The sequence below is a fragment of the Oryctolagus cuniculus genome, chromosome 17 (genome assembly GCF_051225735.1).
Source record: "Oryctolagus cuniculus isolate XC-2025 breed Fujian yellow rabbit chromosome 17, ASM5122573v1, whole genome shotgun sequence".
Classification (NCBI taxonomy): domain Eukaryota; kingdom Metazoa; phylum Chordata; class Mammalia; order Lagomorpha; family Leporidae; genus Oryctolagus; species Oryctolagus cuniculus.
In genome coordinates this window covers 62,488,978-62,516,778 of record NC_142883.1, presented here as the reverse complement: position 1 = coordinate 62,516,778, position 27,801 = coordinate 62,488,978, and the positions used below count along the sequence as shown (strand labels likewise).

Sequence of the window (27,801 nt, the reverse complement as noted above, 5' to 3'; positions counted from 1 at the left end):
GCCATGGGTGTGAGCGAGTCAGGCGATTCAGGTGGGACATTCAAGGAGTGGGAAGACCAGGGCTCAGAGAGCCAAGGGATCTTAACTGGGAGCCCCTGGTCTTCCCATGTGGGGTCTCCTAAGTGATGGGAAAGTGCAGGTCTCCTGTCCTCACCTTACTCGACTCCTGCTCTTTCTGTCCACTCGGGGCTTCTGTACTCTCATTGATATAGGTCTCAGTCCTCCACTGCTCTGTGTCCCATTCTTTCTTGGCTATCTTTTCTTCCTGCTGCTCACTGAGGAGCTTCATCAGGATGCCTGTTTTGGAGATGAGCTTGGCACAGGGCAGTTGTGCCTGGGCCTCAGAGCAGTCCATTTTCAGAGTGCGGATGACGTGAGAAATGAGCTTTTTCATGTCCGTGTTGGGGATGAGGGACCATAGCTGCTGATTCAGCTGAATTTCAAACTGTTCTCCCTGGGACAGCATCACGGGGTAGGTGAAGCCTGCGGGCATGGTGGGGGCTTCAGTGCCCTCGCTGGGGTATTCCCACTGTGTTTCCTTGGTTTGGTCCACAGTTGGCATTACGTTGAACTCGGTCCCAGCAGAATCTGTAGCTGAAGGATCTATGTGCATTTTGTCGCCAGGGAGCGTTTCTTCATGCACAGTGGTGTTTTCTGTCAAAATATTTTCTTCGAAAACACGCCCTCTGGAATGGTTTTCCTCCCGTGTCTTCTATAGAAGGTTCTGAAAGTGCCAATTCTCTCAGAGGAGGACTCCCCTGAGAATGCAGGCCTCCGGGGGATGAGAAAGCCTCTCCGGATGGGGAGTTTATGAGACTCCGCAGTGCAGGGAACGGAGGCCTCTTCCCAGCCATCAGCCTGTTGAGGGAATTTTTCCTTCTGAACTTCTGACTCAGTTTGGCCTTGGGGGTTCGGAGGACCAGGTGAGAGAGAGCGAGTTTTATGAAAGCGGTAATTCTGTCTGGAATGCGAGATTGGTTTCCCTGCCGCCTTATTTTTGGCTCTAGCATTGGCATCTTCTAAGACAAAAATGGTGTAGGTTAAGTCTTCCTTTGTTGTTGATCTCAGAGAGAGATTTTGCAGGGGAGGTAGAAGGCCTGCCCAGGATGTGTTTCTTCAGGAAAGAGGAGGCTGCAGCCTCACGTTCCTTTGTGAGCAAGGGCTCCGTGTGCAAGGAGTTTCCGGCCACCTGCCTGGGCCTCTGAGCCACTTGAAGCTCCTTCAGCTCCCTGGAGCCTGCTCTCCCAAGCCTTCTTCCCCCAATGCTCTCCGCAAAGGGCCAGGTGCCCTGTCTCCTCCCGAGGCTCTTCCTCATCTGGAGGTGCCTTTCCCGTAAGCCCTTTGGCCCCTTGGTGACTTTTTTCACTCTCTGCAGCCTGTACCCCACACTTGGCATGGTTGCCAGGCTGTTCTTCTGTGATGGGGCAGTTTCTGATTTCTTTAGGAGGATTTGAGGGTTAAATTGAGGACCTAACAGGATAGGCTGCATAAGTGTGGCTTTTTCTTCCTTTTTAACCTCATCGATTTTTTTCTTGAATTACTTCATCTAACAAATTCTCCAGAAAATAGAGCTTTCTCAACTTATTTCTGTAAGGATGAGAGGGCCTCCTTATGTGGGTTTTCACATAGCTCAGGGACTTCTCTCTATCTTGCACATTTGAAAAAAGCAGTGTAATGAATGGTAATAATGTTGATTCTACATTTTGTAGATTTTCCTCTGAGAAATAAGGCAATAATAAGTGCACTAATAATGTCACTTTCATCGTTGAGGTCCCGCTGTTCACTCATGCGGCCTGGGAAGTCCACGCTGTTTCTCTTTGATACTGAGTTCTCTGGCTCAATAGTCAGCTGCTTGCTGGTGTTGTTCTTCCAGGCTTGCAATATCTTCATGAATGCCCCCTTTGGGTTCCCTATAGATGCTTCTTCAACTGTCAAAAAAAGAAGAGACTGCTTTTTGGCACAGAAGACTGATGGGACAGTTTTATGTCAGTCCACAGCCCTACACTCTGATCAATTAAATTAGGAGTCAAATCTAATATTTGGGGTACCATTGAGACTTTAAATTTAAAAAAGAATTTTTTGACGGGCAGAGTGGACAGTGAGAGAGAGAGAAACAGAGAGAAAGGTCTTCCTTTTGCCGTTGGTTCACCCTCCAGTGGCCGCCACGGCTGGCGTGCTGAGGCCTGCGCACCGCGCTGATCCAAAGGCAGGAGCCAGGTGCTTCTCTTGGTCTCCCATGGGGTGCAGGGCCTAAGCACTTGGGCCATCCTCCACTGCCTTCCCTGGCCACAGCAGACAGCTGGCCTGGAAGAGGGGCAACCGGGAAAGAATCCAGCTCCCCGACCGGGACTAGAACCAAGTGGGCCAGTGCCGCTAGGTGGAGGATTAGCCTACTGAGCCGTGCCGGCCATCATTGAGACTTTAGAGAGAAAAGTAAAACCAAACTCAAACCTTATGAAATGGCAACAACAAAGGAGAAAAAGGTATTTTTGAGAGGGGGCGTTCAGAAGAGTTCACAGTGTTAAAAAAGCAGTAACTATGATCAGTATTATTTCATTGGTTTCCAATGACCAACCACTCCAGGCTTAGAATAAGGCTGGAGGACAAATGGCCCCACCCAGCTGCCCCTTCTGTGGCTCTGCCCCTGCTTCTCAGCCACATCATTCCACAGTCCTGCCTCATGCTGAGGGAGCACAGGCTTCCTCCCCCCCTCCCTCCCTGTGGCCCTGTGTTCTTGCTGCCATCACAGGTGTCCATGGCAAAAGATAGGCATGTAAGGGGAGTGAGGGCAGAGGTGGTCAAGCCAAGGGGCCTTGCTCCTCACCTCAATGTGTTCTTTCCCACCCTTGTAAAGGGAGATTAACAATGCTTGTCCTTCTCACCTCTTGAGACGAAGGGAATAATAAAATTGGTAGGAAACTGGTCAGAAAGGTGAGCAACATTGTGTAGATGGGTATACAGTTATCACTGTGCTAATGCCTCAGATCCCTGACTGAGATCCGAATTCAAGCTGTCTAAGGAAGAAAGTGGTCACATTTTGGAAGTCATGACATCAGTGGTAATAACCCTCATCTACAGAAAGATACTTAAAAGTACCCGAGTGTTCTGTGGATAGAAAAGCATGAGACTCAGAGCAGGTTCAGAATTGGACAGTCTACAGGAATGGAGGAGCCTTCCGACTGCATCAGAGGAGCCAGGCAGCCATTTCTGGTTGTGGGACCAGAAACTCCCAGGCTCCCAATAAAACAGCATCACTTGTACTCTTTTCTACAAGTGCAAAAACAAACAACCGCAGTGAGCAGTGTAGACCTGTTCTATAAGACAGAGGGCCCTTGAGGCCCAACACATAGAAAACCAGTTTATAGACTGTGTGCAAATGAGTTATCATTGGAAAGCAAAGCACCCAAGAGCACAGAACACCACGTGTGTGGTTCCCAACATTACTTCCTTCCCCTTCCATCTCTTTTTCATGATCCTTTGTGCATATGTAAGTTACATTATTAAATTACATAGTGGTAATTGGGAACCTGACTTTTAGCAAGGGAGCAGTTTAGCAATTTAGGGAGTTGAAATCTGAATGGATGAATAAAAATATAGCAGTTAATCACATTGTTACTTTAAACTTGTCCCTAAAATTTTAAAGTAAGAAATTTAAAACAAATAAAAATTAAAAAAAAAGATCATCAGGTAGTTCCGACTCACGCCAATGTGTCGTATTTGCCAGGCTTGATGGTCATGCAGACACTCTTGATAGTATGTTTAAATTGGCAGAGGCAGCAGGCCATATGGCTAGGTAAGATCCTATGAATAGAAACAAAGAACTAAGTTACCTGTAAAGGGGTTCCTTGGGTGGGTCAAACAGGTGAGCCAAGGTGCCAGCAAAGGCGTTCTTGAGGTGTGCGGCCAGGACATCTGGGTAGGTGCCTGGTGGCCAATTGTTGCTCTTGAATATGAGACTAGAGGAAGGAGGGAGAGGTGCCCAGAGAAGGAGTAGGCATGGAAGTGGGTGTGGTGTGCCAGCACCTGGAAGGGAGCAGAAGACCCCAGGTAATCAAAGCCGCCAGGGTCTGCCATGGGTGTGAGCGAGTCAGGCGATTCAGGTGGGACATTCAAGGAGTGGGAAGACCAGGGCTCAGAGAGCCAAGGGATCTTAACTGGGAGCCCCTGGTCTTCCCATGTGGGGTCTCCTAAGTGATGGGAAAGTGCAGGTCTCCTGTCCTCACCTTACTCGACTCCTGCTCTTTCTGTCCACTCGGGGCTTCTGTACTCTCATTGATATAGGTCTCAGTCCTCCACTGCTCTGTGTCCCATTCTTTCTTGGCTATCTTTTCTTCCTGCTGCTCACTGAGGAGCTTCATCAGGATGCCTGTTTTGGAGATGAGCTTGGCACAGGGCAGTTGTGCCTGGGCCTCAGAGCAGTCCATTTTCAGAGTGCGGATGACGTGAGAAATGAGCTTTTTCATGTCCGTGTTGGGGATGAGGGACCATAGCTGCTGATTCAGCTGAATTTCAAACTGTTCTCCCTGGGACAGCATCACGGGGTAGGTGAAGCCTGCGGGCATGGTGGGGGCTTCAGTGCCCTCGCTGGGGTATTCCCACTGTGTTTCCTTGGTTTGGTCCACAGTTGGCATTACGTTGAACTCGGTCCCAGCAGAATCTGTAGCTGAAGGATCTATGTGCATTTTGTCGCCAGGGAGCGTTTCTTCATGCACAGTGGTGTTTTCTGTCAAAATATTTTCTTCGAAAACACGCCCTCTGGAATGGTTTTCCTCCCGTGTCTTCTATAGAAGGTTCTGAAAGTGCCAATTCTCTCAGAGGAGGACTCCCCTGAGAATGCAGGCCTCCGGGGGATGAGAAAGCCTCTCCGGATGGGGAGTTTATGAGACTCCGCAGTGCAGGGAACGGAGGCCTCTTCCCAGCCATCAGCCTGTTGAGGGAATTTTTCCTTCTGAACTTCTGACTCAGTTTGGCCTTGGGGTTCGGAGGACCAGGTGAGAGAGAGCGAGTTTTATGAAAGCGGTAATTCTGTCTGGAATGCGAGATTGGTTTCCCTGCCGCCTTATTTTTGGCTCTAGCATTTGGCATCTTCTAAGACAAAAATGGTGTAGGTTAAGTCTTCCTTTGTTGTTGATCTCAGAGAGAGATTTTGCAGGGGAGGTAGAAGGCCTGCCCAGGATGTGTTTCTTCAGGAAAGAGGAGGCTGCAGCCTCACGTTCCTTTGTGAGCAAGGGCTCCGTGTGCAAGGAGTTTCCGGCCACCTGCCTGGGCCTCTGAGCCACTTGAAGCTCCTTCAGCTCCCTGGAGCCTGCTCTCCCAAGCCTTCTTCCCCCAATGCTCTCCGCAAAGGGCCAGGTGCCCTGTCTCCTCCCGAGGCTCTTCCTCATCTGGAGGTGCCTTTCCCGTAAGCCCTTTGGCCCCTTGGTGACTTTTTTCACTCTCTGCAGCCTGTACCCCACACTTGGCATGGTTGCCAGGCTGTTCTTCTGTGATGGGGCAGTTTCTGATTTCTTTAGGAGGATTTGAGGGTTAAATTGAGGACCTAACAGGATAGGCTGCATAAGTGTGGCTTTTTCTTCCTTTTTAACCTCATCGATTTTTTTCTTGAATTACTTCATCTAACAAATTCTCCAGAAAATAGAGCTTTCTCAACTTATTTCTGTAAGGATGAGAGGGCCTCCTTATGTGGGTTTTCACATAGCTCAGGGACTTCTCTCTATCTTGCACATTTGAAAAAAGCAGTGTAATGAATGGTAATAATGTTGATTCTACATTTTGTAGATTTTCCTCTGAGAAATAAGGCAATAATAAGTGCACTAATAATGTCACTTTCATCGTTGAGGTCCCGCTGTTCACTCATGCGGCCTGGGAAGTCCACGCTGTTTCTCTTTGATACTGAGTTCTCTGGCTCAATAGTCAGCTGCTTGCTGGTGTTGTTCTTCCAGGCTTGCAATATCTTCATGAATGCCCCCTTTGGGTTCCCTATAGATGCTTCTTCAACTGTCAAAAAAAGAAGAGACTGCTTTTTGGCACAGAAGACTGATGGGACAGTTTTATGTCAGTCCACAGCCCTACACTCTGATCAATTAAATTAGGAGTCAAATCTAATATTTGGGGTACCATTGAGACTTTAAATTTAAAAAAGAATTTTTTGACGGGCAGAGTGGACAGTGAGAGAGAGAGAAACAGAGAGAAAGGTCTTCCTTTTGCCGTTGGTTCACCCTCCAGTGGCCGCCACGGCTGGCGTGCTGAGGCCTGCGCACCGCGCTGATCCAAAGGCAGGAGCCAGGTGCTTCTCTTGGTCTCCCATGGGGTGCAGGGCCTAAGCACTTGGGCCATCCTCCACTGCCTTCCCTGGCCACAGCAGACAGCTGGCCTGGAAGAGGGGCAACCGGGAAAGAATCCAGCTCCCCGACCGGGACTAGAACCAAGTGGGCCAGTGCCGCTAGGTGGAGGATTAGCCTACTGAGCCGTGCCAGCCATCATTGAGACTTTAGAGAGAAAAGTAAAACCAAACTCAAACCTTATGAAATGGCAACAACAAAGGAGAAAAAGGTATTTTTGAGAGGGGGCGTTCAGAAGAGTTCACAGTGTTAAAAAAGCAGTAACTATGATCAGTATTATTTCATTGGTTTCCAATGACCAACCACTCCAGGCTTAGAATAAGGCTGGAGGACAAATGGCCCCACCCAGCTGCCCCTTCTGTGGCTCTGCCCCTGCTTCTCAGCCACATCATTCCACAGTCCTGCCTCATGCTGAGGGAGCACAGGCTTCCTCCCCCCCTCCCTCCCTGTGGCCCTGTGTTCTTGCTGCCATCACAGGTGTCCATGGCAAAAGATAGGCATGTAAGGGGAGTGAGGGCAGAGGTGGTCAAGCCAAGGGGCCTTGCTCCTCACCTCAATGTGTTCTTTCCCACCCTTGTAAAGGGAGATTAACAATGCTTGTCCTTCTCACCTCTTGAGACGAAGGGAATAATAAAATTGGTAGGAAACTGGTCAGAAAGGTGAGCAACATTGTGTAGATGGGTATACAGTTATCACTGTGCTAATGCCTCAGATCCCTGACTGAGATCCGAATTCAAGCTGTCTAAGGAAGAAAGTGGTCACATTTTGGAAGTCATGACATCAGTGGTAATAACCCTCATCTACAGAAAGATACTTAAAAGTACCCGAGTGTTCTGTGGATAGAAAAGCATGAGACTCAGAGCAGGTTCAGAATTGGACAGTCTACAGGAATGGAGGAGCCTTCCGACTGCATCAGAGGAGCCAGGCAGCCATTTCTGGTTGTGGGACCAGAAACTCCCAGGCTCCCAATAAAACAGCATCACTTGTACTCTTTTCTACAAGTGCAAAAACAAACAACCGCAGTGAGCAGTGTAGACCTGTTCTATAAGACAGAGGGCCCTTGAGGCCCAACACATAGAAAACCAGTTTATAGACTGTGTGCAAATGAGTTATCATTGGAAAGCAAAGCACCCAAGAGCACAGAACACCACGTGTGTGGTTCCCAACATTACTTCCTTCCCCTTCCATCTCTTTTTCATGATCCTTTGTGCATATGTAAGTTACATTATTAAATTACATAGTGGTAATTGGGAACCTGACTTTTAGCAAGGGAGCAGTTTAGCAATTTAGGGAGTTGAAATCTGAATGGATGAATAAAAATATAGCAGTTAATCACATTGTTACTTTAAACTTGTCCCTAAAATTTTAAAGTAAGAAATTTAAAACAAATAAAAATTAAAAAAAAAGATCATCAGGTAGTTCCGACTCACGCCAATGTGTCGTATTTGCCAGGCTTGATGGTCATGCAGACACTCTTGATAGTATGTTTAAATTGGCAGAGGCAGCAGGCCATATGGCTAGGTAAGATCCTATGAATAGAAACAAAGAACTAAGTTACCTGTAAAGGGGTTCCTTGGGTGGGTCAAACAGGTGAGCCAAGGTGCCAGCAAAGGCGTTCTTGAGGTGTGCGGCCAGGACATCTGGGTAGGTGCCTGGTGGCCAATTGTTGCTCTTGAATATGAGACTAGAGGAAGGAGGGAGAGGTGCCCAGAGAAGGAGTAGGCATGGAAGTGGGTGTGGTGTGCCAGCACCTGGAAGGGAGCAGAAGACCCCAGGTAATCAAAGCCGCCAGGGTCTGCCATGGGTGTGAGCGAGTCAGGCGATTCAGGTGGGACATTCAAGGAGTGGGAAGACCAGGGCTCAGAGAGCCAAGGGATCTTAACTGGGAGCCCCTGGTCTTCCCATGTGGGGTCTCCTAAGTGATGGGAAAGTGCAGGTCTCCTGTCCTCACCTTACTCGACTCCTGCTCTTTCTGTCCACTCGGGGCTTCTGTACTCTCATTGATATAGGTCTCAGTCCTCCACTGCTCTGTGTCCCATTCTTTCTTGGCTATCTTTTCTTCCTGCTGCTCACTGAGGAGCTTCATCAGGATGCCTGTTTTGGAGATGAGCTTGGCACAGGGCAGTTGTGCCTGGGCCTCAGAGCAGTCCATTTTCAGAGTGCGGATGACGTGAGAAATGAGCTTTTTCATGTCCGTGTTGGGGATGAGGGACCATAGCTGCTGATTCAGCTGAATTTCAAACTGTTCTCCCTGGGACAGCATCACGGGGTAGGTGAAGCCTGCGGGCATGGTGGGGGCTTCAGTGCCCTCGCTGGGGTATTCCCACTGTGTTTCCTTGGTTTGGTCCACAGTTGGCATTACGTTGAACTCGGTCCCAGCAGAATCTGTAGCTGAAGGATCTATGTGCATTTTGTCGCCAGGGAGCGTTTCTTCATGCACAGTGGTGTTTTCTGTCAAAATATTTTCTTCGAAAACACGCCCTCTGGAATGGTTTTCCTCCCGTGTCTTCTATAGAAGGTTCTGAAAGTGCCAATTCTCTCAGAGGAGGACTCCCCTGAGAATGCAGGCCTCCGGGGGATGAGAAAGCCTCTCCGGATGGGGAGTTTATGAGACTCCGCAGTGCAGGGAACGGAGGCCTCTTCCCAGCCATCAGCCTGTTGAGGGAATTTTTCCTTCTGAACTTCTGACTCAGTTTGGCCTTGGGGGTTCGGAGGACCAGGTGAGAGAGAGCGAGTTTTATGAAAGCGGTAATTCTGTCTGGAATGCGAGATTGGTTTCCCTGCCGCCTTATTTTTGGCTCTAGCATTGGCATCTTCTAAGACAAAAATGGTGTAGGTTAAGTCTTCCTTTGTTGTTGATCTCAGAGAGAGATTTTGCAGGGGAGGTAGAAGGCCTGCCCAGGATGTGTTTCTTCAGGAAAGAGGAGGCTGCAGCCTCACGTTCCTTTGTGAGCAAGGGCTCCGTGTGCAAGGAGTTTCCGGCCACCTGCCTGGGCCTCTGAGCCACTTGAAGCTCCTTCAGCTCCCTGGAGCCTGCTCTCCCAAGCCTTCTTCCCCCAATGCTCTCCGCAAAGGGCCAGGTGCCCTGTCTCCTCCCGAGGCTCTTCCTCATCTGGAGGTGCCTTTCCCGTAAGCCCTTTGGCCCCTTGGTGACTTTTTTCACTCTCTGCAGCCTGTACCCCACACTTGGCATGGTTGCCAGGCTGTTCTTCTGTGATGGGGCAGTTTCTGATTTCTTTAGGAGGATTTGAGGGTTAAATTGAGGACCTAACAGGATAGGCTGCATAAGTGTGGCTTTTTCTTCCTTTTTAACCTCATCGATTTTTTTCTTGAATTACTTCATCTAACAAATTCTCCAGAAAATAGAGCTTTCTCAACTTATTTCTGTAAGGATGAGAGGGCCTCCTTATGTGGGTTTTCACATAGCTCAGGGACTTCTCTCTATCTTGCACATTTGAAAAAAGCAGTGTAATGAATGGTAATAATGTTGATTCTACATTTTGTAGATTTTCCTCTGAGAAATAAGGCAATAATAAGTGCACTAATAATGTCACTTTCATCGTTGAGGTCCCGCTGTTCACTCATGCGGCCTGGGAAGTCCACGCTGTTTCTCTTTGATACTGAGTTCTCTGGCTCAATAGTCAGCTGCTTGCTGGTGTTGTTCTTCCAGGCTTGCAATATCTTCATGAATGCCCCCTTTGGGTTCCCTATAGATGCTTCTTCAACTGTCAAAAAAAGAAGAGACTGCTTTTTGGCACAGAAGACTGATGGGACAGTTTTATGTCAGTCCACAGCCCTACACTCTGATCAATTAAATTAGGAGTCAAATCTAATATTTGGGGTACCATTGAGACTTTAAATTTAAAAAAGAATTTTTTGACGGGCAGAGTGGACAGTGAGAGAGAGAGAAACAGAGAGAAAGGTCTTCCTTTTGCCGTTGGTTCACCCTCCAGTGGCCGCCACGGCTGGCGTGCTGTGGCCTGCGCACCGCGCTGATCCAAAGGCAGGAGCCAGGTGCTTCTCTTGGTCTCCCATGGGGTGCAGGGCCTAAGCACTTGGGCCATCCTCCACTGCCTTCCCTGGCCACAGCAGACAGCTGGCCTGGAAGAGGGGCAACTGGGAAAGAATCCAGCTCCCCGACCGGGACTAGAACCAAGTGGGCCAGTGCCGCTAGGTGGAGGATTAGCCTACTGAGCCGTGCCGGCCATCATTGAGACTTTAGAGAGAAAAGTAAAACCAAACTCAAACCTTATGAAATGGCAACAACAAAGGAGAAAAAGGTATTTTTGAGAGGGGGCGTTCAGAAGAGTTCACAGTGTTAAAAAAGCAGTAACTATGATCAGTATTATTTCATTGGTTTCCAATGACCAACCACTCCAGGCTTAGAATAAGGCTGGAGGACAAATGGCCCCACCCAGCTGCCCCTTCTGTGGCTCTGCCCCTGCTTCTCAGCCACATCATTCCACAGTCCTGCCTCATGCTGAGGGAGCACAGGCTTCCTCCCCCCCTCCCTCCCTGTGGCCCTGTGTTCTTGCTGCCATCACAGGTGTCCATGGCAAAAGATAGGCATGTAAGGGGAGTGAGGGCAGAGGTGGTCAAGCCAAGGGGCCTTGCTCCTCACCTCAATGTGTTCTTTCCCACCCTTGTAAAGGGAGATTAACAATGCTTGTCCTTCTCACCTCTTGAGACGAAGGGAATAATAAAATTGGTAGGAAACTGGTCAGAAAGGTGAGCAACATTGTGTAGATGGGTATACAGTTATCACTGTGCTAATGCCTCAGATCCCTGACTGAGATCCGAATTCAAGCTGTCTAAGGAAGAAAGTGGTCACATTTTGGAAGTCATGACATCAGTGGTAATAACCCTCATCTACAGAAAGATACTTAAAAGTACCCGAGTGTTCTGTGGATAGAAAAGCGTGAGACTCAGAGCAGGTTCAGAATTGGACAGTCTACAGGAATGGAGGAGCCTTCCGACTGCATCAGAGGAGCCAGGCAGCCATTTCTGGTTGTGGGACCAGAAACTCCCAGGCTCCCAATAAGACAGCATCACTTGTACTCTTTTCTACAAGTGCAAAAACAAACAACCGCAGTGAGCAGTGTAGACCTGTTCTATAAGACAGAGGGCCCTTGAGGCCCAACACATAGAAAACCAGTTTATAGACTGTGTGCAAATGAGTTATCATTGGAAAGCAAAGCACCCAAGAGCACAGAACACCACGTGTGTGGTTCCCAACATTACTTCCTTCCCCTTCCATCTCTTTTTCATGATCCTTTGTGCATATGTAAGTTACATTATTAAATTACATAGTGGTAATTGGGAACCTGACTTTTAGCAAGGGAGCAGTTTAGCAATTTAGGGAGTTGAAATCTGAATGGATGAATAAAAATATAGCAGTTAATCACATTGTTACTTTAAACTTGTCCCTAAAATTTTAAAGTAAGAAATTTAAAACAAATAAAAATTAAAAAAAAAGATCATCAGGTAGTTCCGACTCACGCCAATGTGTCGTATTTGCCAGGCTTGATGGTCATGCAGACACTCTTGATAGTATGTTTAAATTGGCAGAGGCAGCAGGCCATATGGCTAGGTAAGATCCTATGAATAGAAACAAAGAACTAAGTTACCTGTAAAGGGGTTCCTTGGGTGGGTCAAACAGGTGAGCCAAGGTGCCAGCAAAGGCGTTCTTGAGGTGTGCGGCCAGGACATCTGGGTAGGTGCCTGGTGGCCAATTGTTGCTCTTGAATATGAGACTAGAGGAAGGAGGGAGAGGTGCCCAGAGAAGGAGTAGGCATGGAAGTGGGTGTGGTGTGCCAGCACCTGGAAGGGAGCAGAAGACCCCAGGTAATCAAAGCCGCCAGGGTCTGCCATGGGTGTGAGCGAGTCAGGCGATTCAGGTGGGACATTCAAGGAGTGGGAAGACCAGGGCTCAGAGAGCCAAGGGATCTTAACTGGGAGCCCCTGGTCTTCCCATGTGGGGTCTCCTAAGTGATGGGAAAGTGCAGGTCTCCTGTCCTCACCTTACTCGACTCCTGCTCTTTCTGTCCACTCGGGGCTTCTGTACTCTCATTGATATAGGTCTCAGTCCTCCACTGCTCTGTGTCCCATTCTTTCTTGGCTATCTTTTCTTCCTGCTGCTCACTGAGGAGCTTCATCAGGATGCCTGTTTTGGAGATGAGCTTGGCACAGGGCAGTTGTGCCTGGGCCTCAGAGCAGTCCATTTTCAGAGTGCGGATGACGTGAGAAATGAGCTTTTTCATGTCCGTGTTGGGGATGAGGGACCATAGCTGCTGATTCAGCTGAATTTCAAACTGTTCTCCCTGGGACAGCATCACGGGGTAGGTGAAGCCTGCGGGCATGGTGGGGGCTTCAGTGCCCTCGCTGGGGTATTCCCACTGTGTTTCCTTGGTTTGGTCCACAGTTGGCATTACGTTGAACTCGGTCCCAGCAGAATCTGTAGCTGAAGGATCTATGTGCATTTTGTCGCCAGGGAGCGTTTCTTCATGCACAGTGGTGTTTTCTGTCAAAATATTTTCTTCGAAAACACGCCCTCTGGAATGGTTTTCCTCCCGTGTCTTCTATAGAAGGTTCTGAAAGTGCCAATTCTCTCAGAGGAGGACTCCCCTGAGAATGCAGGCCTCCGGGGGATGAGAAAGCCTCTCCGGATGGGGAGTTTATGAGACTCCGCAGTGCAGGGAACGGAGGCCTCTTCCCAGCCATCAGCCTGTTGAGGGAATTTTTCCTTCTGAACTTCTGACTCAGTTTGGCCTTGGGGGTTCGGAGGACCAGGTGAGAGAGAGCGAGTTTTATGAAAGCGGTAATTCTGTCTGGAATGCGAGATTGGTTTCCCTGCCGCCTTATTTTTGGCTCTAGCATTGGCATCTTCTAAGACAAAAATGGTGTAGGTTAAGTCTTCCTTTGTTGTTGATCTCAGAGAGAGATTTTGCAGGGGAGGTAGAAGGCCTGCCCAGGATGTGTTTCTTCAGGAAAGAGGAGGCTGCAGCCTCACGTTCCTTTGTGAGCAAGGGCTCCGTGTGCAAGGAGTTTCCGGCCACCTGCCTGGGCCTCTGAGCCACTTGAAGCTCCTTCAGCTCCCTGGAGCCTGCTCTCCCAAGCCTTCTTCCCCCAATGCTCTCCGCAAAGGGCCAGGTGCCCTGTCTCCTCCCGAGGCTCTTCCTCATCTGGAGGTGCCTTTCCCGTAAGCCCTTTGGCCCCTTGGTGACTTTTTTCACTCTCTGCAGCCTGTACCCCACACTTGGCATGGTTGCCAGGCTGTTCTTCTGTGATGGGGCAGTTTCTGATTTCTTTAGGAGGATTTGAGGGTTAAATTGAGGACCTAACAGGATAGGCTGCATAAGTGTGGCTTTTTCTTCCTTTTTAACCTCATCGATTTTTTTCTTGAATTACTTCATCTAACAAATTCTCCAGAAAATAGAGCTTTCTCAACTTATTTCTGTAAGGATGAGAGGGCCTCCTTATGTGGGTTTTCACATAGCTCAGGGACTTATCTCTATCTTGCACATTTGAAAAAAGCAGTGTAATGAATGGTAATAATGTTGATTCTACATTTTGTAGATTTTCCTCTGAGAAATAAGGCAATAATAAGTGCACTAATAACGTCACTTTCATCGTTGAGGTCCCGCTGTTCACTCATGCGGCCTGGGAAGTCCACGCTGTTTCTCTTTGATACTGAGTTCTCTGGCTCAATAGTCAGCTGCTTGCTGGTGTTGTTCTTCCAGGCTTGCAATATCTTCATGAATGCCCCCTTTGGGTTCCCTATAGATGCTTCTTCAACTGTCAAAAAAAGAAGAGACTGCTTTTTGGCACAGAAGACTGATGGGACAGTTTTATGTCAGTCCACAGCCCTACACTCTGATCAATTAAATTAGGAGTCAAATCTAATATTTGGGGTACCATTGAGACTTTAAATTTAAAAAAGAATTTTTTGACGGGCAGAGTGGACAGTGAGAGAGAGAGAAACAGAGAGAAAGGTCTTCCTTTTGCCGTTGGTTCACCCTCCAGTGGCCGCCACGGCTGGCGTGCTGTGGCCTGCGCACCGCGCTGATCCAAAGGCAGGAGCCAGGTGCTTCTCTTGGTCTCCCATGGGGTGCAGGGCCTAAGCACTTGGGCCATCCTCCACTGCCTTCCCTGGCCACAGCAGACAGCTGGCCTGGAAGAGGGGCAACCGGGAAAGAATCCAGCTCCCCGACCGGGACTAGAACCAAGTGGGCCAGTGCCGCTAGGTGGAGGATTAGCCTACTGAGCCGTGCCGGCCATCATTGAGACTTTAGAGAGAAAAGTAAAACCAAACTCAAACCTTATGAAATGGCAACAACAAAGGAGAAAAAGGTATTTTTGAGAGGGGGCGTTCAGAAGAGTTCACAGTGTTAAAAAAGCAGTAACTATGATCAGTATTATTTCATTGGTTTCCAATGACCAACCACTCCAGGCTTAGAATAAGGCTGGAGGACAAATGGCCCCACCCAGCTGCCCCTTCTGTGGCTCTGCCCCTGCTTCTCAGCCACATCATTCCACAGTCCTGCCTCATGCTGAGGGAGCACAGGCTTCCTCCCCCCCTCCCTCCCTGTGGCCCTGTGTTCTTGCTGCCATCACAGGTGTCCATGGCAAAAGATAGGCATGTAAGGGGAGTGAGGGCAGAGGTGGTCAAGCCAAGGGGCCTTGCTCCTCACCTCAATGTGTTCTTTCCCACCCTTGTAAAGGGAGATTAACAATGCTTGTCCTTCTCACCTCTTGAGACGAAGGGAATAATAAAATTGGTAGGAAACTGGTCAGAAAGGTGAGCAACATTGTGTAGATGGGTATACAGTTATCACTGTGCTAATGCCTCAGATCCCTGACTGAGATCCGAATTCAAGCTGTCTAAGGAAGAAAGTGGTCACATTTTGGAAGTCATGACATCAGTGGTAATAACCCTCATCTACAGAAAGATACTTAAAAGTACCCGAGTGTTCTGTGGATAGAAAAGCGTGAGACTCAGAGCAGGTTCAGAATTGGACAGTCTACAGGAATGGAGGAGCCTTCCGACTGCATCAGAGGAGCCAGGCAGCCATTTCTGGTTGTGGGACCAGAAACTCCCAGGCTCCCAATAAGACAGCATCACTTGTACTCTTTTCTACAAGTGCAAAAACAAACAACCGCAGTGAGCAGTGTAGACCTGTTCTATAAGACAGAGGGCCCTTGAGGCCCAACACATAGAAAACCAGTTTATAGACTGTGTGCAAATGAGTTATCATTGGAAAGCAAAGCACCCAAGAGCACAGAACACCACGTGTGTGGTTCCCAACATTACTTCCTTCCCCTTCCATCTCTTTTTCATGATCCTTTGTGCATATGTAAGTTACATTATTAAATTACATAGTGGTAATTGGGAACCTGACTTTTAGCAAGGGAGCAGTTTAGCAATTTAGGGAGTTGAAATCTGAATGGATGAATAAAAATATAGCAGTTAATCACATTGTTACTTTAAACTTGTCCCTAAAATTTTAAAGTAAGAAATTTAAAACAAATAAAAATTAAAAAAAAAGATCATCAGGTAGTTCCGACTCACGCCAATGTGTCGTATTTGCCAGGCTTGATGGTCATGCAGACACTCTTGATAGTATGTTTAAATTGGCAGAGGCAGCAGGCCATATGGCTAGGTAAGATCCTATGAATAGAAACAAAGAACTAAGTTACCTGTAAAGGGGTTCCTTGGGTGGGTCAAACAGGTGAGCCAAGGTGCCAGCAAAGGCGTTCTTGAGGTGTGCGGCCAGGACATCTGGGTAGGTGCCTGGTGGCCAATTGTTGCTCTTGAATATGAGACTAGAGGAAGGAGGGAGAGGTGCCCAGAGAAGGAGTAGGCATGGAAGTGGGTGTGGTGTGCCAGCACCTGGAAGGGAGCAGAAGACCCCAGGTAATCAAAGCCGCCAGGGTCTGCCATGGGTGTGAGCGAGTCAGGCGATTCAGGTGGGACATTCAAGGAGTGGGAAGACCAGGGCTCAGAGAGCCAAGGGATCTTAACTGGGAGCCCCTGGTCTTCCCATGTGGGGTCTCCTAAGTGATGGGAAAGTGCAGGTCTCCTGTCCTCACCTTACTCGACTCCTGCTCTTTCTGTCCACTCGGGGCTTCTGTACTCTCATTGATATAGGTCTCAGTCCTCCACTGCTCTGTGTCCCATTCTTTCTTGGCTATCTTTTCTTCCTGCTGCTCACTGAGGAGCTTCATCAGGATGCCTGTTTTGGAGATGAGCTTGGCACAGGGCAGTTGTGCCTGGGCCTCAGAGCAGTCCATTTTCAGAGTGCGGATGACGTGAGAAATGAGCTTTTTCATGTCCGTGTTGGGGATGAGGGACCATAGCTGCTGATTCAGCTGAATTTCAAACTGTTCTCCCTGGGACAGCATCACGGGGTAGGTGAAGCCTGCGGGCATGGTGGGGGCTTCAGTGCCCTCGCTGGGGTATTCCCACTGTGTTTCCTTGGTTTGGTCCACAGTTGGCATTACGTTGAACTCGGTCCCAGCAGAATCTGTAGCTGAAGGATCTATGTGCATTTTGTCGCCAGGGAGCGTTTCTTCATGCACAGTGGTGTTTTCTGTCAAAATATTTTCTTCGAAAACACGCCCTCTGGAATGGTTTTCCTCCCGTGTCTTCTATAGAAGGTTCTGAAAGTGCCAATTCTCTCAGAGGAGGACTCCCCTGAGAATGCAGGCCTCCGGGGGATGAGAAAGCCTCTCCGGATGGGGAGTTTATGAGACTCCGCAGTGCAGGGAACGGAGGCCTCTTCCCAGCCATCAGCCTGTTGAGGGAATTTTTCCTTCTGAACTTCTGACTCAGTTTGGCCTTGGGGGTTCGGAGGACCAGGTGAGAGAGAGCGAGTTTTATGAAAGCGGTAATTCTGTCTGGAATGCGAGATTGGTTTCCCTGCCGCCTTATTTTTGGCTCTAGCATTGGCATCTTCTAAGACAAAAATGGTGTAGGTTAAGTCTTCCTTTGTTGTTGATCTCAGAGAGAGATTTTGCAGGGGAGGTAGAAGGCCTGCCCAGGATGTGTTTCTTCAGGAAAGAGGAGGCTGCAGCCTCACGTTCCTTTGTGAGCAAGGGCTCCGTGTGCAAGGAGTTTCCGGCCACCTGCCTGGGCCTCTGAGCCACTTGAAGCTCCTTCAGCTCCCTGGAGCCTGCTCTCCCAAGCCTTCTTCCCCCAATGCTCTCCGCAAAGGGCCAGGTGCCCTGTCTCCTCCCGAGGCTCTTCCTCATCTGGAGGTGCCTTTCCCGTAAGCCCTTTGGCCCCTTGGTGACTTTTTTCACTCTCTGCAGCCTGTACCCCACACTTGGCATGGTTGCCAGGCTGTTCTTCTGTGATGGGGCAGTTTCTGATTTCTTTAGGAGGATTTGAGGGTTAAATTGAGGACCTAACAGGATAGGCTGCATAAGTGTGGCTTTTTCTTCCTTTTTAACCTCATCGATTTTTTTCTTGAATTACTTCATCTAACAAATTCTCCAGAAAATAGAGCTTTCTCAACTTATTTCTGTAAGGATGAGAGGGCCTCCTTATGTGGGTTTTCACATAGCTCAGGGACTTCTCTCTATCTTGCACATTTGAAAAAAGCAGTGTAATGAATGGTAATAATGTTGATTCTACATTTTGTAGATTTTCCTCTGAGAAATAAGGCAATAATAAGTGCACTAATAATGTCACTTTCATCGTTGAGGTCCCGCTGTTCACTCATGCGGCCTGGGAAGTCCACGCTGTTTCTCTTTGATACTGAGTTCTCTGGCTCAATAGTCAGCTGCTTGCTGGTGTTGTTCTTCCAGGCTTGCAATATCTTCATGAATGCCCCCTTTGGGTTCCCTATAGATGCTTCTTCAACTGTCAAAAAAAGAAGAGACTGCTTTTTGGCACAGAAGACTGATGGGACAGTTTTATGTCAGTCCACAGCCCTACACTCTGATCAATTAAATTAGGAGTCAAATCTAATATTTGGGGTACCATTGAGACTTTAAATTTAAAAAAGAATTTTTTGACGGGCAGAGTGGACAGTGAGAGAGAGAGAAACAGAGAGAAAGGTCTTCCTTTTGCCGTTGGTTCACCCTCCAGTGGCCGCCACGGCTGGCGTGCTGTGGCCTGCGCACCGCGCTGATCCAAAGGCAGGAGCCAGGTGCTTCTCTTGGTCTCCCATGGGGTGCAGGGCCTAAGCACTTGGGCCATCCTCCACTGCCTTCCCTGGCCACAGCAGACAGCTGGCCTGGAAGAGGGGCAACCGGGAAAGAATCCAGCTCCCCGACCGGGACTAGAACCAAGTGGGCCAGTGCCGCTAGGTGGAGGATTAGCCTACTGAGCCGTGCCGGCCATCATTGAGACTTTAGAGAGAAAAGTAAAACCAAACTCAAACCTTATGAAATGGCAACAACAAAGGAGAAAAAGGTATTTTTGAGAGGGGGCGTTCAGAAGAGTTCACAGTGTTAAAAAAGCAGTAACTATGATCAGTATTATTTCATTGGTTTCCAATGACCAACCACTCCAGGCTTAGAATAAGGCTGGAGGACAAATGGCCCCACCCAGCTGCCCCTTCTGTGGCTCTGCCCCTGCTTCTCAGCCACATCATTCCACAGTCCTGCCTCATGCTGAGGGAGCACAGGCTTCCTCCCCCCCTCCCTCCCTGTGGCCCTGTGTTCTTGCTGCCATCACAGGTGTCCATGGCAAAAGATAGGCATGTAAGGGGAGTGAGGGCAGAGGAGGTCAAGCCAAGGGGCCTTGCTCCTCACCTCAATGTGTTCTTTCCCACCCTTGTAAAGGGAGATTAACAATGCTTGTCCTTCTCACCTCTTGAGATGAAGGGAATAATAAAATTGGTAGGAAACTGGTCAGAAAGGTGAGCAACATTGTGTAGATGGGTATACAGTTATCACTGTGCTAATGCCTCAGATCCCTGACTGAGATCCGAATTCAAGCTGTCTAAGGAAGAAAGTGGTCACATTTTGGAAGTCATGACATCAGTGGTAATAACCCTCATCTACAGAAAGATACTTAAAAGTACCCGAGTGTTCTGTGGATAGAAAAGCATGAGACTCAGAGCAGGTTCAGAATTGGACAGTCTACAGGAATGGAGGAGCCTTCCGACTGCATCAGAGGAGCCAGGCAGCCATTTCTGGTTGTGGGACCAGAAACTCCCAGGCTCCCAATAAAACAGCATCACTTGTACTCTTTTCTACAAGTGCAAAAACAAACAACCGCAGTGAGCAGTGTAGACCTGTTCTATAAGACAGAGGGCCCTTGAGGCCCAACACATAGAAAACCAGTTTATAGACTGTGTGCAAATGAGTTATCATTGGAAAGCAAAGCACCCAAGAGCACAGAACACCACGTGTGTGGTTCCCAACATTACTTCCTTCCCCTTCCATCTCTTTTTCATGATCCTTTGTGCATATGTAAGTTACATTATTAAATTACATAGTGGTAATTGGGAACCTGACTTTTAGCAAGGGAGCAGTTTAGCAATTTAGGGAGTTGAAATCTGAATGGATGAATAAAAATATAGCAGTTAATCACATTGTTACTTTAAACTTGTCCCTAAAATTTTAAAGTAAGAAATTTAAAACAAATAAAAATTAAAAAAAAAGATCATCAGGTAGTTCCGACTCACGCCAATGTGTCGTATTTGCCAGGCTTGATGGTCATGCAGACACTCTTGATAGTATGTTTAAATTGGCAGAGGCAGCAGGCCATATGGCTAGGTAAGATCCTATGAATAGAAACAAAGAACTAAGTTACCTGTAAAGGGGTTCCTTGGGTGGGTCAAACAGGTGAGCCAAGGTGCCAGCAAAGGCGTTCTTGAGGTGTGCGGCCAGGACATCTGGGTAGGTGCCTGGTGGCCAATTGTTGCTCTTGAATATGAGACTAGAGGAAGGAGGGAGAGGTGCCCAGAGAAGGAGTAGGCATGGAAGTGGGTGTGGTGTGCCAGCACCTGGAAGGGAGCAGAAGACCCCAGGTAATCAAAGCCGCCAGGGTCTGCCATGGGTGTGAGCGAGTCAGGCGATTCAGGTGGGACATTCAAGGAGTGGGAAGACCAGGGCTCAGAGAGCCAAGGGATCTTAACTGGGAGCCCCTGGTCTTCCCATGTGGGGTCTCCTAAGTGATGGGAAAGTGCAGGTCTCCTGTCCTCACCTTACTCGACTCCTGCTCTTTCTGTCCACTCGGGGCTTCTGTACTCTCATTGATATAGGTCTCAGTCCTCCACTGCTCTGTGTCCCATTCTTTCTTGGCTATCTTTTCTTCCTGCTGCTCACTGAGGAGCTTCATCAGGATGCCTGTTTTGGAGATGAGCTTGGCACAGGGCAGTTGTGCCTGGGCCTCAGAGCAGTCCATTTTCAGAGTGCGGATGACGTGAGAAATGAGCTTTTTCATGTCCGTGTTGGGGATGAGGGACCATAGCTGCTGATTCAGCTGAATTTCAAACTGTTCTCCCTGGGACAGCATCACGGGGTAGGTGAAGCCTGCGGGCATGGTGGGGGCTTCAGTGCCCTCGCTGGGGTATTCCCACTGTGTTTCCTTGGTTTGGTCCACAGTTGGCATTACGTTGAACTCGGTCCCAGCAGAATCTGTAGCTGAAGGATCTATGTGCATTTTGTCGCCAGGGAGCGTTTCTTCATGCACAGTGGTGTTTTCTGTCAAAATATTTTCTTCGAAAACACGCCCTCTGGAATGGTTTTCCTCCCGTGTCTTCTATAGAAGGTTCTGAAAGTGCCAATTCTCTCAGAGGAGGACTCCCCTGAGAATGCAGGCCTCCGGGGGATGAGAAAGCCTCTCCGGATGGGGAGTTTATGAGACTCCGCAGTGCAGGGAACGGAGGCCTCTTCCCAGCCATCAGCCTGTTGAGGGAATTTTTCCTTCTGAACTTCTGACTCAGTTTGGCCTTGGGGGTTCGGAGGACCAGGTGAGAGAGAGCGAGTTTTATGAAAGCGGTAATTCTGTCTGGAATGCGAGATTGGTTTCCCTGCCGCCTTATTTTTGGCTCTAGCATTGGCATCTTCTAAGACAAAAATGGTGTAGGTTAAGTCTTCCTTTGTTGTTGATCTCAGAGAGAGATTTTGCAGGGGAGGTAGAAGGCCTGCCCAGGATGTGTTTCTTCAGGAAAGAGGAGGCTGCAGCCTCACGTTCCTTTGTGAGCAAGGGCTCCGTGTGCAAGGAGTTTCCGGCCACCTGCCTGGGCCTCTGAGCCACTTGAAGCTCCTTCAGCTCCCTGGAGCCTGCTCTCCCAAGCCTTCTTCCCCCAATGCTCTCCGCAAAGGGCCAGGTGCCCTGTCTCCTCCCGAGGCTCTTCCTCATCTGGAGGTGCCTTTCCCGTAAGCCCTTTGGCCCCTTGGTGACTTTTTTCACTCTCTGCAGCCTGTACCCCACACTTGGCATGGTTGCCAGGCTGTTCTTCTGTGATGGGGCAGTTTCTGATTTCTTTAGGAGGATTTGAGGGTTAAATTGAGGACCTAACAGGATAGGCTGCATAAGTGTGGCTTTTTCTTCCTTTTTAACCTCATCGATTTTTTTCTTGAATTACTTCATCTAACAAATTCTCCAGAAAATAGAGCTTTCTCAACTTATTTCTGTAAGGATGAGAGGGCCTCCTTATGTGGGTTTTCACATAGCTCAGGGACTTCTCTCTATCTTGCACATTTGAAAAAAGCAGTGTAATGAATGGTAATAATGTTGATTCTACATTTTGTAGATTTTCCTCTGAGAAATAAGGCAATAATAAGTGCACTAATAATGTCACTTTCATCGTTGAGGTCCCGCTGTTCACTCATGCGGCCTGGGAAGTCCACGCTGTTTCTCTTTGATACTGAGTTCTCTGGCTCAATAGTCAGCTGCTTGCTGGTGTTGTTCTTCCAGGCTTGCAATATCTTCATGAATGCCCCCTTTGGGTTCCCTATAGATGCTTCTTCAACTGTCAAAAAAAGAAGAGACTGCTTTTTGGCACAGAAGACTGATGGGACAGTTTTATGTCCCTACACTCTGATCAATTAAATTAGGAGTCAAATCTAATATTTGGGGTACCATTGAGACTTTAAATTTAAAAAAGAATTTTTTGACGGGCAGAGTGGACAGTGAGAGAGAGAGAAACAGAGAGAAAGGTCTTCCTTTTGCCGTTGGTTCACCCTCCAGTGGCCGCCACGGCTGGCGTGCTGTGGCCTGCGCACCGCGCTGATCCAAAGGCAGGAGCCAGGTGCTTCTCTTGGTCTCCCATGGGGTGCAGGGCCTAAGCACTTGGGCCATCCTCCACTGCCTTCCCTGGCCACAGCAGACAGCTGGCCTGGAAGAGGGGCAACCGGGAAAGAATCCAGCTCCCCGACCGGGACTAGAACCAAGTGGGCCAGTGCCGCTAGGTGGAGGATTAGCCTACTGAGCCGTGCCGGCCATCATTGAGACTTTAGAGAGAAAAGTAAAACCAAACTCAAACCTTATGAAATGGCAACAACAAAGGAGAAAAAGGTATTTTTGAGAGGGGGCGTTCAGAAGAGTTCACAGTGTTAAAAAAGCAGTAACTATGATCAGTATTATTTCATTGGTTTCCAATGACCAACCACTCCAGGCTTAGAATAAGGCTGGAGGACAAATGGCCCCACCCAGCTGCCCCTTCTGTGGCTCTGCCCCTGCTTCTCAGCCACATCATTCCACAGTCCTGCCTCATGCTGAGGGAGCACAGGCTTCCTCCCCCCCTCCCTCCCTGTGGCCCTGTGTTCTTGCTGCCATCACAGGTGTCCATGGCAAAAGATAGGCATGTAAGGGGAGTGAGGGCAGAGGAGGTCAAGCCAAGGGGCCTTGCTCCTCACCTCAATGTGTTCTTTCCCACCCTTGTAAAGGGAGATTAACAATGCTTGTCCTTCTCACCTCTTGAGATGAAGGGAATAATAAAATTGGTAGGAAACTGGTCAGAAAGGTGAGCAACATTGTGTAGATGGGTATACAGTTATCACTGTGCTAATGCCTCAGATCCCTGACTGAGATCCGAATTCAAGCTGTCTAAGGAAGAAAGTGGTCACATTTTGGAAGTCATGACATCAGTGGTAATAACCCTCATCTACAGAAAGATACTTAAAAGTACCCGAGTGTTCTGTGGATAGAAAAGCATGAGACTCAGAGCAGGTTCAGAATTGGACAGTCTACAGGAATGGAGGAGCCTTCCGACTGCATCAGAGGAGCCAGGCAGCCATTTCTGGTTGTGGGACCAGAAACTCCCAGGCTCCCAATAAAACAGCATCACTTGTACTCTTTTCTACAAGTGCAAAAACAAACAACCGCAGTGAGCAGTGTAGACCTGTTCTATAAGACAGAGGGCCCTTGAGGCCCAACACATAGAAAACCAGTTTATAGACTGTGTGCAAATGAGTTATCATTGGAAAGCAAAGCACCCAAGAGCACAGAACACCACGTGTGTGGTTCCCAACATTACTTCCTTCCCCTTCCATCTCTTTTTCATGATCCTTTGTGCATATGTAAGTTACATTATTAAATTACATAGTGGTAATTGGGAACCTGACTTTTAGCAAGGGAGCAGTTTAGCAATTTAGGGAGTTGAAATCTGAATGGATGAATAAAAATATAGCAGTTAATCACATTGTTACTTTAAACTTGTCCCTAAAATTTTAAAGTAAGAAATTTAAAACAAATAAAAATTAAAAAAAAAGATCATCAGGTAGTTCCGACTCACGCCAATGTGTCGTATTTGCCAGGCTTGATGGTCATGCAGACACTCTTGATAGTATGTTTAAATTGGCAGAGGCAGCAGGCCATATGGCTAGGTAAGATCCTATGAATAGAAACAAAGAACTAAGTTACCTGTAAAGGGGTTCCTTGGGTGGGTCAAACAGGTGAGCCAAGGTGCCAGCAAAGGCGTTCTTGAGGTGTGCGGCCAGGACATCTGGGTAGGTGCCTGGTGGCCAATTGTTGCTCTTGAATATGAGACTAGAGGAAGGAGGGAGAGGTGCCCAGAGAAGGAGTAGGCATGGAAGTGGGTGTGGTGTGCCAGCACCTGGAAGGGAGCAGAAGACCCCAGGTAATCAAAGCCGCCAGGGTCTGCCATGGGTGTGAGCGAGTCAGGCGATTCAGGTGGGACATTCAAGGAGTGGGAAGACCAGGGCTCAGAGAGCCAAGGGATCTTAACTGGGAGCCCCTGGTCTTCCCATGTGGGGTCTCCTAAGTGATGGGAAAGTGCAGGTCTCCTGTCCTCACCTTACTCGACTCCTGCTCTTTCTGTCCACTCGGGGCTTCTGTACTCTCATTGATATAGGTCTCAGTCCTCCACTGCTCTGTGTCCCATTCTTTCTTGGCTATCTTTTCTTCCTGCTGCTCACTGAGGAGCTTCATCAGGATGCCTGTTTTGGAGGTGAGCTTGGCACAGGGCAGTTGCACCTGGGCCTCAGAGCTTGGGCTTCCTGATGGATTGGAGAAGGCTCAGCCTCCTTGGGGTCTGTACATTTTCAGCTGTTTCCTCCTGTTGGGTCATAGAGGGTTTCTCATCCTGCATAACTTCTGGGGATTGAATTGCAATGGTTCAACCTCTTCAAGAGGCTTTGGAGGCAGAGCTGGGACTGAGGCCTGAGTTGTCGTGGCCTGATGGCTGACTGGAAATGTTTCCAGTTCTGCTGCAGGTTTTGGTGTTACGGTCAGCTGCAGGTCTGGAGGTTTAGTAGTCACATTGTGCAAGTCGTACTGCTGAACTTGATAGTGACCGGGAGATAAAATGGTCACTGTGTGAGGGCTTGGAGGCTGGGCTGGGACTTCTGTCTTCTTTCCAGAAGATTCAACCTCCTCAGAAGACTCAGAGGGCCACCTTGGTTGCTCCTGCTCACTGATATAAGGTTCTGTCTCCATAGGAGGGACTGGAGTCAGAGCTAGGGCCTCCAGCTGGCCTGGAGGAGCTTGAGTCTCCACCAGGGCCTCCGCATACTGAGCAATCTGCTGCTGTTCTCTGAGAGAAGGCTCTGTCTCCACAGGAGGGCCTGGAGGAGGCTGAGTCTCCACCAGAGCCTCCGTATACTGAGCTATCTGCTCCTGTTCACGGGGAGAAGGTTCTGCCTCCACGGAAGGGCGTGCAGTGTGAGCTCTGGGTGCCTGCTGGAATGGGGAAGGTTCTGTCTCTGCAGAAGGGACTGGAGTCTGCTCTGGGGGTTCCTGCTGGGCTGGAGAAGCTTCTGTCTCCAGGGAAGGGCCCAGAGTTTGATATGGGGTCTCCTGCTGGGCTGGAGAGGGTTTGTTCTCTACAGAATACTCAACATACTGAGTGGGCTGCTCCTGATCACTAATATAGGGTTCTGTCTCCACAGGAGGGCCTGGAGTCTGAGCAGAGCCCTCCTGCTGTGCTGGAGCAGCGTCCCGCTCCATGGTAGGCTCCGGAGTTATGGTCAGCGCCACATCTGCAGGCTTGATGGTCACGTTGGGCAGGTTATAACGGTGAACTTGATTCTGATCTAGAGACCAGTCTGTCCCCTTCTGAATCTGTGTTGTCTGAGCTATGATATTCTCTTCAGGAGAGTCTAGCACTTGAGCTTGGGGATCTTGCTGTACTGGAGATTTGACTTCCACAGGGAGTGCCAAAGGCTTCTCCGGGTCTTCCAGTTGGCTTCTAGAAGGTTCGATCTCGGGAGACTCAGAAGGCTGAGCAGGCTGCTCCTGATTGCTGGGGAATATTCAGTGGTCACAGGCAGGCCTGGAGGCTGAGCTGGGGCCCCCTGCTGGCCTACAGATGGGCTGACTTCCTCAGCATACTCTGAGGGCTGAGCTGCGGCATCGTTTTGGGTAGAGAAAGGTCCAGTCTCCTCAGGGAGATCTGAAGTCTGAGCTAGACCCTCTTGAGTCCAAGATTCCACTCTCCCAGGGAATTCCGGAGTCTGCAATGGGGCCTCTTGTTGGGCTGAGGGGAGTCCCACTCCCTCAGGATGCCCCAGAGGCTGAGCTGGAGCCTGCTCCGTGCTTGGAGTAGATTGAACTTCCTCACCTGCCCCTGAGGCTTCTGTCAGCTCCGTGTCTGCAGGTTTCAGTGTGACTCTGGGGAAGTTTGCTTGGAGAGCTACAATCTGAGGTGAGGATAGAGTGTTAGGATCATGATACACTGATGCCTGACCTACTACTTCTGCAGTAGCAAATGGATTCTGAGCGGGGGCCTCCTGCTGCAATGGAGATGCTTCTTCCTCGGGCTGCTGTAGGTCTGCACCTGGGCCCTCTTGCTGGGGTGAAGAAGGTTCATCTGGTTCAACGGGCTGTGGAGGCGGAGCTTGTTCTTCTTGCTGTGGGGAGGAGGATTGGATGGGCTCCTGAGTCTCTGGATTTTGAGTCTGGCCCTCCAGCAGGAATTGAGATGGTTCAGCCTGCTCAGAGGGCTGTGCAGTTTCCCCTGGGTTCTCCTGGGATTCTGTATGAAAACCACCAGGATAGACCCCATAGTCAGCCAGCAAAACTTGATTTTGACCCTGAAGCTTGTCTGCTTTGTCTGGAGTTCCAACACCAACCTTAGGAAGCCATCGACGCGGAGCTAGATCTTTCTTGGGAGTCAGGGGTGAAACAATCAACTTGTTTCCTTGTGAACTCTGACTGTCTAGAGGCAGAACGAGTGCTTCCAATGACTGGTGAGCATTTCCTTCCAGTCAAGGAGGCAGAGCCAGGGGCTGATCCTGATCCCCGTCTAGCACGGGAATCGCCTCTGGTAGCCTCTGTTGTCGAGTCAGCCTATTGAAATACTGGTACGGAACAGCAAGCTGTTCTGGCTCTGGGGGCAGTTCCAGAAAAGGAAGCAAACTCACAGTGGACTCTTGAGGCGAGGCCAGCATCTGGGAAAGAGCAGAAGACCGCAGGTCATCAGAGCTGCTGGGGTCTGCCATGGGTGTGAGCGCGTCAGGTGATTCAGGTGGGAAGTTCGAGGAGTGGGAAGACCAGGGCTCAGAGAGCCAAGGGAGGCTGGAGGTCAGCTGGACCAGGTCCTGGGTCCACTCCAGAGGCTGAGTCGCCTGGACCAGCAGCCACAGCAGTTGCCACTTGAAGAGGAGCCATGGGACCCACAGGCACAGATGGGTCATTGATGGGGTTTTCAGGATACAGTGACTCAGGCTGCTGGGGCACATGCAGTATGCCCTGAGCAGGAGCTGATGGATTATGGCAGCCCCTTGGAGCACGTGCCTTAGCAACTGTGCACCCCGCCCCACCCTTTATGACACCTGACCTTTATTTACACATTCTTTATTAGGCTCCGCCTCCAGGGCTCTTCAGCTTTGAGCCAGGGCAGCCTTTTTCTACAGCCACTGGGCCCCAGCCTCCGCTGCCCATGCAGAGGCGACAGCTGCCTCCCTGCCAGCCTCATCATCCCTCATCACAAGGCAGGATCTGGGTCACAGACCCAGGTGGTGAAGAACCAAAATTACTCCATTTTAAAACAATAAAAAAAGCAGCCTCCATTTCCCATAGCAGACCCAGGTCCTTGTA

The 27,801-nt window shown here is 49.2% G+C and overlaps 1 protein-coding gene, 1 long non-coding RNA gene and 5 pseudogenes across 2 annotated transcripts in view; 1 reads left to right on the top strand and 6 right to left on the bottom strand.

Moving 5' to 3' along the window:
• Positions 1–27,801, top strand: part of LOC108175821 (uncharacterized) — a 193,388-nt gene that overhangs the window by 97,219 nt on the left and 68,368 nt on the right. The window lies entirely within an intron of this gene.
• Positions 100–1,890, bottom strand: LOC149121281 (leucine-rich repeat-containing protein 37B-like; annotated as a pseudogene).
• Positions 4,169–5,959, bottom strand: LOC149121280 (leucine-rich repeat-containing protein 37B-like; annotated as a pseudogene).
• LOC149121279 (leucine-rich repeat-containing protein 37B-like) lies at positions 8,238–10,028 on the bottom strand (annotated as a pseudogene).
• Positions 12,307–27,443, bottom strand: LOC149121277 (leucine-rich repeat-containing protein 37B-like). Its single transcript, XM_089318002.1, is given in 11 exon segments — positions 12,307–12,661; positions 13,908–13,944; positions 13,946–14,135; positions 15,090–15,126; positions 15,717–15,780; positions 15,910–16,008; positions 20,107–20,232; positions 24,166–24,278; positions 24,991–26,005; positions 26,095–26,948; positions 26,985–27,443. Coding segments are annotated over 11 exon segments (3,330 nt in total). The 3' UTR covers positions 12,307–12,325.
• LOC138846233 (leucine-rich repeat-containing protein 37B-like) lies at positions 16,376–18,166 on the bottom strand (annotated as a pseudogene).
• LOC149121278 (leucine-rich repeat-containing protein 37B-like) lies at positions 20,445–22,235 on the bottom strand (annotated as a pseudogene).